This window comes from Cephus cinctus, unplaced genomic scaffold (assembly GCF_000341935.2).
Source record: "Cephus cinctus unplaced genomic scaffold, Ccin1 Ccin1_scaffold1184, whole genome shotgun sequence".
Classification (NCBI taxonomy): Eukaryota; Metazoa; Arthropoda; class Insecta; order Hymenoptera; family Cephidae; genus Cephus; species Cephus cinctus.
In genome coordinates this window covers 1,919,445-1,930,851 of record NW_014333664.1, presented here as the reverse complement: position 1 = coordinate 1,930,851, position 11,407 = coordinate 1,919,445, and the positions used below count along the sequence as shown (strand labels likewise).

General features: G+C 37.8%; 1 protein-coding gene across 4 annotated transcripts in view; it reads left to right on the top strand.

Annotated features, from left to right (window-relative positions):
• Nucleotides 1–10,990, top strand: part of LOC107272555 (potassium voltage-gated channel subfamily H member 8) — a 31,286-nt gene extending 20,296 nt beyond the window's left edge. For 2 of the 4 annotated variants that reach the window (XM_015749817.2, XM_015749820.2), the window contains 10 exons: nucleotides 90–318; nucleotides 1,890–2,053; nucleotides 3,460–3,673; nucleotides 4,712–4,891; nucleotides 4,972–5,180; nucleotides 6,524–6,773; nucleotides 6,879–7,302; nucleotides 7,368–7,536; nucleotides 7,626–8,001; nucleotides 8,061–10,990. In XM_015749817.2, coding sequence (XP_015605303.1) covers nucleotides 90–318; nucleotides 1,890–2,053; nucleotides 3,460–3,673; nucleotides 4,712–4,891; nucleotides 4,972–5,180; nucleotides 6,524–6,773; nucleotides 6,879–7,302; nucleotides 7,368–7,536; nucleotides 7,626–8,001; nucleotides 8,061–8,281 — 2,436 coding nt within the window. In that variant the 3' untranslated portion in view covers nucleotides 8,282–10,990. The remainder of the gene's footprint in view (nucleotides 1–89; nucleotides 319–1,889; nucleotides 2,054–3,459; nucleotides 3,674–4,711; nucleotides 4,892–4,971; nucleotides 5,181–6,523; nucleotides 6,774–6,878; nucleotides 7,303–7,367; nucleotides 7,537–7,625; nucleotides 8,002–8,060) is intronic. The other 2 variants (XM_015749818.2, XM_025089730.1) reach the window with 2 other exon arrangements.
• Nucleotides 10,991–11,407: the final 417 nt, after the last annotated feature.

Here is an 11,407-nt window from a genome sequence, read left to right as displayed (position 1 = left end):
AAAAAAATTAAAAACTTTTTTTTTTTTTTTTTTTCCTTAATCGCTGTTTTGTCTAATTTCTTTCGTTCTTCTCCATCTCTCATTCGCAGACGCTTCTTCATTCCACGGCAGCTCCATTACCCGAGTACAAGACCTCAGCTATCAAGAAATCCCAGTTTATTCTTAGCCATTACGGTGGCTTTAAATCCTGCTGGGATTGGCTGATACTGATAGCAACTTTCTACGTAGCCGTAGTTGTACCCTACAATGCCAGTTTTGTCAACACCGACAGACCCACCATGGTCAGCGACGTCGTCGTCGAGGCCCTCTTCATCGTAGGTAAGTCCACCGTGAAAAATCATATTTTAATAATTCTTATAAGAAAACGTAAGGTACGATTGATCTATCTCTGATGTCTTAATTTTATTCATTTAAGTTCAGATCAATCTCTGTCTCGCTCACACTAGTACGAGGGAATAAAGTATTCACAGAATCTTGAGCTTCCCTGCAATCAATTGTACGTACCTTGGACATCCCACTGAATTAACACCGAGTTTATTTTGCACACAGACTAATGGATGCTCTTAAGAAAAAGAAAATCGACCCAGGGTTTCTTATTCTTTTGGACCTGGTAAATTAATGCAAGGCCTGGCACAATACTGGCGCACTGACAATCTCTTAAGATTTTTATCCTGGTCCAGGGTGACAAGTCTGTCTCCAGTCTGTGTTTGGTAGAACCAGGAAGCCGCAGAGTAGTTGGAAGTAGAGAAATAATCCGAACGACGCTGTGTTTTAATCACGTTAATGCTCCCGTCTACTGGCTGACGTCAAGCGAAAAAGCGAAAAAAGGAAGGAAAAAGTCAAAAAGAAGAGAATAACCAGGAATCGTCCAATTTCCAAAAGATGTCTTTCCTCGCGAAACCACGTTTCATTTGTTCGTATCCAACTGAGACTATCTCAGACTGCTGGGAATTTTGCAAAATCTTTCAAGCGCTCGTGAATTACACGGGAATGTACGTTTGTTTAAAATTTATATTTTAAATTTTGAAAAAATTTTTTACGCTCCAAAGTTCATGCAACCTGATAAATCGGGCCACTATTAACTGGTTTAACATAGACAATTTATGCACCGATCTTATGTTATCATATTCTATGGCGTAAACGCAACGTGCGTCAATAAGTAAACAGTACACGGGGAAAGTTGTGCTTCAAGTGCGTTAACGCGTAGAGGGTTATACTATATAACAGAAGAGATAGTGGATGGTTGGAGTTATAGATAAGGTAAATGCTATAAAAAATGAAGTTGATGTCCTCAATAAAAAAAAAATAACACCATAAAAATGAGATACGTGTATTTTGCGTTGAGTCTACATATAATGAATACAGTGATAACGCTCGGAGTTCCCATATATATAAACAGAAATGATAGACTCCAGTTCAAGATAGGTATTTGTATCGATGATTTTTTTTATGAGAAGAGGGTACCTTTTAAACATTTAACACTAAACGTACTTGTATGTCGTTTCTTTTTGACGATGTACTTGAGCAGACAGTTAAAAGCCAGCAATTTTCTAAGATCAGAGGCCAGTTTCAATTTCGCAAGAGTATATAGAACCTGGTTGTATGCAACAAGCGCAATAGCGTTTTTTTAATGTGGATGAAACTTTCGTAACAGTAGTGCAAAGTGCATCCAGCAACAAGCAGGAGGAAATAGCAAGCAACGTTGAGAAAAGCGTTTGTAATAAAGTGGGCTGGTTGTACTCTGATATACTGTATGATACCAGCTTATACAGCGTTGTTAAATTGTACCTTTTGTAACCATCGTGTTTTATTTTTATTTTTTTTCAGTATATAAAATTATAATTATCAACGACCAAGTAATAAAGGAAAATTGCATTTTCTTCTTGCAGATATAATTCTTAACTTCAGGACGACCTATGTGAGCAGGAAGGGTGAGGTCGTCAGCAATGGAAAGAGTATTGCTTTGAATTATCTGAAAAGCTGGTTCCTCGTGGATCTTGTTGCTGCGCTTCCCTTTGACGTGCTCTACGCCTCGGACGTTTACAGCGGAGAGGTCAGTGTCTCGAGGTAATCCTCGGCACCATTTTGTTTGTATGGATATCTCGTACGTCCTTTTGGGTATTGAAATAATGATAGCAGGTGTAGCAACGGTAATATTGTCAAATTAAATTTATATGTTTGAATAGGGGAAGAAAATAAAAAAGTATGCTCGATTGATTGCAAAGTAATAAGTTTTCCGCGGTGAAAATTGTCAAAGGAAAGATGTCACCACGGTGAATGGAGTTCGTTGTCGCCTACGTCGTCTTCGTGAATGGACCAATCATCGCTCGGTTGTAAGTCACGCCTGTCGAAGGGGATACTCAATTATTGACATTGTCGAGTCAGTTTTCGAATTGGGACATCTCTGTGTATCATTTTTACTCCTATTGCCACTGATACAGTTTTTTTTTAACTTATAAGCTGATTATCTGTTTGATACTGGGACGTATTGGATTGGTTATTTATTGTGTATTTTCGGTATGTTTTGTGGTTTTGGTTGAGGAGAATTTTTCTATAATTATAAAACGTATTGCTGCATCATATTTCTCGAACTCGCGATCCGCTTTCACTAAGCAAAAGTCACGGTAAAACTAGGTCTTTTCGAAGTAATTCCGGGAGAAGGCTCGTGCCTGATACCGGGAATCGATTCTACGAGCGACAACCTTTGACCCGGCCTTTAGTGACCTCACCAATGCTTGGGAATAGGTTAGCGATCTGCGAAGTGACTAGGATTTTTTAAAACCATTTTCTTTATACTTAGAAAATTACAGTTTTCTGTTTTATCGACACTAGGTATATAGAGAACTTTTTTTTTTATGTCATTAATTTAACTCTTATCAGACACTGGATATAAAATAAGTTGACTTCTAACCCAGCTGTTTTTATTGAACTTTAAATTAACCGAGAATCAATAATATTGCAAGTCCATGTCCCGTCGACGGAATATACTTAAAGTTAGTTCACTGTACTTTCGTACCAAGGAATCTCAGTTCCATGATAAATGAAAAAATGTTTAACTAAAAAAAAAACACTTTTTTGTTTACAAAGCAAAAAAATAAGCATCAGTCACACGATTAAATCTTAGCGGTTCCTGTGGTATCAATTAGCTGGTAATTGGCAATTTTGAATTTCCGCCATAGTGGGGTTTGACGAAGCGCATCTTGCCCTCATCAGATTACTCGGTTAATAACCGAGACTTCGTGCACCCTTCGGTGAGAATATCTCGAAAGTCCCGACGCTACGGCGTTGCGACGCTTGAAACTATCCCGACAAGATAGAAATCGATAAGCGCACACTGTATTCGCCCACCATTTCGCTTTTACCCTTACCCAAGCAAATGCATTCAAGATATCCAATATCACTTTTACAAGCAGAAATCTGCTAAGAACTCATGAAACTCAACTGATTTCTGTTCAACAGGAATCTGGACACAGTCACATTCATTTAGTGAAACTCACGAGGCTGCTGAGATTGGCAAGATTGCTGCAGAAGATGGACAGGTACTCCCAGTACAGTGCGATGATCCTGACATTGCTGATGCTGTCGTTCACTCTGGTTGCTCATTGGCTCGCGTGCATCTGGTACGTCATTGCTGAGAAGGAGAGACTGCGCAACGATAAAGACTGGGATCTCGGTAAGACTCACAGAGGAAGCAGGAGAAGTGTAAGAAGCAGAAAATACAAGAAAAAGGAAAAGCCATATTATGAAACAGATTAGCCATTGCCAGGAGGAGGAATTCCTTGGGAATCCGAGCTTCAATGATTTTTAGGGGATGCTTTGATCTTTATTGCTTTCCAACTCATTGACTTTTATTCCTCGGGTCTTTCACGAGATTCGTACTACATCTGTGACATTTTTATTATTTATCTCTCTTCTTATACATTTTCCAGCATCGAGGATACATGAGGATAATCGACCACGGAGATTTCGACGCACGTCGCTCGTTTAAATACTATATTGCCTGTATCCATTGACAAAACATTTGGACTTACTGTGCTTTGAGTTTTGCAGCTTCATGCGAATTTTACGTGCAGTCTAATCGCTTTCATTGAAATTGAGCTTTATGATAATGGTCCTCTGACAATTACAAGACGTAGGAGCGCCGTGACGTATGTTATCGCTGCTTTTGTGTTCCGACTCGTGTATACATTTTTTTTCATAAAGTTTACGGCTTATTTTTTCGAGTAGCTGAATGTAGGTGAAAGAAAAAAAAGAATCACTGTTTGTTATGGGGGTTGAATATATAATAAAAAAATACAGGGGACCTTCGGGGAGGATCTGAACCCTCGCCTGTTGCGCTTGAGGGATGCTATCTTATGTATATATAGGTATGTGCTCAGATAATAGACATATGTGATCCTATACATATGTAACGGTAACTAAGATACATATAGGTACACATTGCTCTCTCGGGTGTGATAGCTCGGAGTTTAGTCTCCGACGCGAAAACCAAACTGGAAAACAGTTTGCTGGGAAGGAATGTAAATGTAAATATGAAACTTTTTTTTTTATCAGAAAATCTTAAGGTTTTCTACTAGCGAAAGTACAGTGACACTGAACGTGAACTCAACCTTCAGTTTTATGTAGGATTTCATTTTATCTTCGTGATCCCTGACATATCCTTCATTTTGTCACCATCCATTTATCTGGCACGTGTCTCTATGATTTTCAGGCTGGATTCATACTCTGGCTGACAGACTGAAGATTTCCGTGCAGAACGTGACGCACTCTGAGAGTTACATCACTGCACTTTACTTCACCTGTAGTAGTCTGACCTCAGTAGGTTTTGGCAACGTGTCAGCCAATACATCTTCGGAGAAGATATTTTCCATATGCACTATGCTAATCGGTGGTCAGTAATTTATCGATCGTTTCAGTCTATTATTATATGTTTAATTTAATTAATTTGAATTTCCATGATTCAATTTACAGCGCTGATGCACGCTGTGGTATTTGGTAACGTGACCGCCATTATTCAGAGAATGTACTCGAGAAGATCACTTTATCAGACAAAGTGGCGAGATCTCAAGGACTTCCTAGCACTTCACCAGATACCTGACGAGCTCAAGCAAAGGATGCAGGACTATTTCCAAACTATGTGGTCGCTCAATCATGGCATTGACATACACGAGGTAAGGGAGGTGTGTAAAGCGAACGATCCTAGAAATCCTTGAAGGGTTTACGTATCTCCTTGAGCCTTGGGATTTACTGTTATTTACTTTGAACGTACTCGATCCAGGGATAGAGGTTTCCTAAGGCTGTTGGTGTATAACGAGAATCCTTCAAGAAGTTCCTTGCACGTATCTCATAATTGGTATAATCGAAATATCGATAGATCCTGAATGTGCAAACGAACGCAAGATATTACGTCTTTATTCAATCTTTCTTTATACAAATATATATCCTATAAATATATAAATTAATCGTCATTTAAGGACGAGGAGACCTTTAACAATACAATGTGCTAATATTTGTATCTATTATTCGCATTGTCTCTTGCGCCACGTGCTTGTAGTACGTAAGTACGTTAAATAAAGTAATGAAGTAAGGTTATAGTAATTGTGCGTAAGCAGATGCTAGGTTCGCGCGTATAAAACAAGTGAATAAAATTCAGAAAATGTATTCAGGTACAAAGCATGCTTAAGAAGTTTTATTTGGCTTATAACGATTTCTCTAGCCACCAGCAACGAGCCTCGGGATCCTTGCTGGTTGCTGATTCAGGTTCGATTTATCCTGCTGTTGATATGAATTTTCTGATTTCGATTGATTGACGTTATACAAACTGTTGTGCGTATTTCACATTGATTTCTTGGGGATATTTGTTCTGTCCCTTTATCAATCAGTCAACTTTGGAGACCTCGGCTTTCCTGGGATACACGTATTTATATTATTCATGTCTACCTTGGCTATATACCTATTTGCCACCTCTCTTATCCATCTATTATAGATATATATAAATATACTTTGCATGATTATGATTCTAAAATAATTACATACCGTACTGTCAGTATTTACTTCACAGAATAAGAAATTTTATTGCAAATTGTTCTTTTGGTTTTCACTGTCAATTAGAGTGTAGATTTCAATTGTATGCACGTGCACAGTACCTGTTTGAAAACATGGCTACTACCGGTGAACTATTGTAATGAATTTCTAATTAGTCATCTACAAGTGTTTGAGTCGACTCATTCATCCCCTTCCTTTGCTTACTCAGAAGGTAAAACTATCGTTTGAGGGATGCACGAATGACAAAGTGTAACTTTGCGAATTACGGATAAAGCACTATAGATGACGAACGTTATTCATCCTTTAAAAATCTTGAAACTTTTTCCTCCTATTTCACTTTTTATCAGCCTCTTCAATTCACTCTGAATGTTAGCCTCAACGTCTTCTCCAAACTCTCTTCTCTCCCCACAAGCTAGTTCACCGCCATTCGAAACTAGATACGCTTTGCAATATATGAGAATCCGTACGTTCTTTTCAGACGCTGAAGGAGTTTCCGGAAGAGCTTCGAGGCGACGTCTCAATGCATTTGCATCGTGAAATCCTGAGTTTACCGATATTCGAAGCAGCCTCACAGGGTTGCCTCAAGCTGCTCTCGCTTCATATTCGAAGCAACTTCTGCGCCCCTGGCGAATTTCTCATTCATAAAGGGGATGCTCTATCCTACATTTACTATCTGTGCAATGGTTCGATGGAGGTCGTGCAAAACAGCATGGTGGTAGCCATTTTAGGTAAGCTTCTCTTGCTTAATAGGAATATTATATTGCATGGAAACGCTCATATATAATACCACGTGGGGTTTCATTCTTTGGATACATTTTTTTGGGGTATTTCAGGGAAGGGAGATTTGGTGGGTTGCGACATAAACGTACACTTACAACATGGTAATAATGGTGGTGGTACCGGTGGTGGTGGTTCTGGAACTGCTGATGTTGTAGTAAAATCCAGCTGCGACGTTAAGGCACTGACTTATTGTGACCTCAAATGTATCAATATGCAAGGCCTGGTGGATGTTCTCAGACTTTATCCTGAGTATCAGCATCAATTTGCTCATGACATAAAGCACGATCTTACCTACAATTTAAGGGAGGGTTACATTGCTGGCCAAGAGTCTGATATGAATGGTGCGCATTCTTTGACCTTGCCTTCTATCAGTGAGGATGATGAAAATCTTCCTGAGGAAGGTGAAACTTCACCCCTTTCACCACCAAATAGATCACCCTTGCACATAGCGACGAGTCCACGTCATGCAAAGTTCAGGTAAGATTTTTAATCAAAATATAACGATTTGGAACTTTTTTGTTATCGTGGATGATTTTGTGTAGGGACGAGTACAGAGAGGGTAGACGTGGAGTGAGGGGTGCAATAATAAGAGGAAGAGCTGCTCAAGTTCTCGCTCAAGAGTCTGCCGAGGATCATATTAGAGGATCCGTAGAGAGATTGGATACTCAAGTGACAAATTTGCACCAAGACGTAGCTACTTTGAGTTATGAGGTAAGATAATACGATTGGCATAATTTCTGTTATATTCAATGTGTATGTGTGTAACGAATCTTACAGTTTATAATTGTTTGTTAACGTAGGTCAGAAACGCTATTCAGACACTGCAGCTGCTAGCCAGTTCTCCCCAGAGCAATCCAAACCTTCCAACTCCAACTGGCAGGGGAAGTGGTGTTTTGGCTAGAAGTTCCTCACATCCGCCAGATGCTCTTTGCTGGGACCCACCAGCTAGATTGGCACATGCTTCGACGCAAACTGATTGGCCAATCGATCTCTTGGAACTCTGGGTTCGCACCGATCCTCACAGAGTTCTCAGGCTCTTGGGATTAGATCCAGAAATTGTTCTAAAATCGTCGATTCCGTCGCCTACGCCTTCTCCGTCTTCACCTCCTCCACCACCCTACGAACCCTTGTCTTCTTTAGCGGGTTCGCCGATGCAATCGCCGCCACAGTCACCAGGTTAGCCATCCAGAATACAAATTCAGTGCCACTGTATCCGATGAAGTCAACCAGAACAGTTTCAGGAAACAATAATTGTACCTTCAACAACAATCAGGAGGAACAAGCAGTATCGAGAGTTTGTCGAGTGTCGACGACGTGCTGGGATTCACCAAATAAATTATCACACAGATTCAGTGCTGGCGATGCTGACAATTCATCCTCGCTTCATCAGGCATTTAACGCCCTTCATCGGCTGCCAGAGTCACGATCATTAAAGTTCGACATCTTTGACAGCTGAGCGAAGCACCGCAATGTCTCGTTATCCATGGAAGACTTGAAAAGTATGAATAGTGAAGAGCGAAGCATAATGAAATAAGTGTGAAACTTGATAAATGAAAAATGAAGAATGAAGATTTGTTGCCTTGTGCATCGCGTAGGCGCCTAAGTATTTATATAGCTATTGGAGGAAGTTTTCGCGGAAAAAAACTCACAAATAACTAGTGATCTACTAGGTGGGAATGGTCTTTCGAGAGCTTATATTTTTCCATAGCTAAGTCTCATCTTTCTCCACGAAACTCTTCCCTTGGTACTTATACCCTTTTTACTATTGTCACTGCCGAACTCTCTGGTCTTCTAATTTGATCTTGAAAATAAGGGTGGGGTTTTCTCAAGGTTTCGTATATTTATGTCCACGTCATATCATAATCGTTACGATTGGCATTTATATTTACGAACAATGGCTCAAGTATTACATGATTTTGTTTCTTCTTCGTTTCAAGGAGGCAAGGAGGAACAAATCAGCTACGAAAATAACTGCGTCTGTATCCATTGACGTAACTTATAGAAATCAATTTTATTCTAGTCTGATTTTAAGATGGCATATCATGCACGCGTCATATCGTATCATACTTTCTACGACGGTAGTGCCTCGAAATTAATTGCGTTAATTATCCGGAGCTGGTATACATAAAAATATTACGTAAAATGCAATCACGTTCTACATAACCATAGGAAAATATATTTAATAGACGTGACGTTGCTCCAGTCAATAAAACAAAAAAAATTCGATACATTCTCTTGAAATCTTGCAATTTTTTAAGTGAATATGAATTGATTGATGTAATAGGTGGTGAAATAGCATAGTGAACTTTATTTGGGAATTAATTGCACGGTTCAATTTAAGTAATTGTTACTTTATCGACACATTGTACATAATTGTTTCCTATTAGAATGAAATTGACGTATCATTCCATTTTTTGTACAGTTCCCTAATGTCGGTTAAGCGTTTCCGGTCGAGTTATTATTTTAAAATTTAACAGAGAAACATGTTATATGCATACATATATATATATACATACAAACAAATATATATTATATATTTGAAGGTATTCGCAATTCAAGTTAATAAAGTCTCGTTAACTGGAAAATTTTAGTATAGCAATAATGTGCACATTTTAATGTACGATAACGACGTCCACTTTAGCTTCTAGTCAGTGATCATCAATTAGCGAAAAACTTGACATTTTCCAGCTGTAGATAAGTTATGCGTAGAACGTTCAGAAACGAATTGAAGGGAGACAAAGAAAGAGATATATTAATATAAAAACATATATTTCATTGAGTCGTAGATAGGAGAAGCTCACAAATTCAAAAATAGGAGCGAATACATTTACCAGGAGACACGATCGCGAGTTATTGCAAAAAGTATGTGCGTGTTTGTGAATATGTTAACGTACGCATCGTACATACATATCTTCTATAAAATTTTAGAACTTCTATTTTTATACAATTAATATTCTAAAGTGAAAAGTTTTCTGAAATTTTGCGATATTTAACTGGTGGCACGAATTTTCTCTTTAAATTTGGAAGGGCGACACTATTAAATCGAATGTGATAAATATCTACAAATCTCACTACCTCATCTTCATTCGGAATTTCACTATATTTTTTTTTCTTATCTATTTCAACTCGATAGGTTTTAACGACTTGACCAAGAAATGTTGAATGCAGATCAACGTACTCGCGTGACATACACATTTCTTTTGCAATGGCGGATACATGTAATAAAAGGAAACGCGTTTTCCGCGCGATCGTATCCAAACATGAATCATATTATACGGAATATGGAAGTGTATTTAATTTTAAGTAATCAAAGCTAAGTGCTACTGGGTGTTTGTAAATAATAAATAATATTGAAAATGTGTGATAAGGCACGGCTTGGGCCATGCACGGTTATATTCGTTCGACTTTCTCTGACGTGAATCGTGAAAGTCGAGTATCGTAAGCAGCGTACAAGGAAAAATGGACACAGAGATTATAAAGAATAAAAAATAAGACTAGATCAAGAGAGGCTATAGAGAATGATTTAATCTTGCGTTAACGAGGTGTATACCGCATAAATATATACAGAGTTATTCAGTAGAAACGCACCACGTGAAGTTATCGCACCCATTTGAACCTTATGGTAAAACTATGTTTAAGTGGTGCGTTTGGGCTGAATAACCGGGTATATACGTATATTATACATATACCGGATTCTCGAAATTTTCACGAGTCATGGTGGATAGCCATTTTATAAATATTTCATATATTTTGTTATACTATTTCTATGCTCTCTACGTTATAATTGAAAGGTAATTATACATATGTATAAATGTATTACAGTATCGATCCGCCTTTAAACCTTTTCCACTTATTCAATATGGCGGCGCATTAGAATATATGTATTATAGTTCTATATATAAGACCCTCTGATGTTCGTAAAGCTTTATCTTCCAGAAGATTGAGCGAAAAAATTTGAATAATTATAAAGAATTGTCAATAATTCGGAAGGAATTCGATGATCACATAATGATTGGGTTCGTTTACTGATAAGGTCTTTGAAACTGTCCAACCACGAAATACAATCATCGCGACATACTTTCATAGATGTAGATATCCTTGTATTACACCAGAGTACATGATCTACATAGAAATTTGGAATTAATAAATTCCCTTGGACATGAAATTTTCTATCATGTTTGTATTTTTTGACATCAGATCATCACACAGGCTTTCGTATGTGCTAGAGGACTACTGCATTTGAAGCGTTTTTATTTAAATGCATTATCTCACTATATTATATCTTTTAACAAACTAATCAGCTCTGACCTATATAAAAAAGTTAGAAGTATCTGCTATTTGTCTTACGTTCGATTGTTAGATACGTTTTATTTCTGTGATGAACAAAACATAAGGAAATTATTATTGAGAATTATTTAAAGAATATCAGTAATGTTTTTTTACATGTATTTCTGTATACTCATCAGCTTCGATAATAATGTATTTTCTAATAATTTATCCGAAGAATTTTAAAGAAATGACGCTTATAAAAACTTGTCCAATAAAACAACCCAGTAGAAATACTGGATATCAACGCTATAAG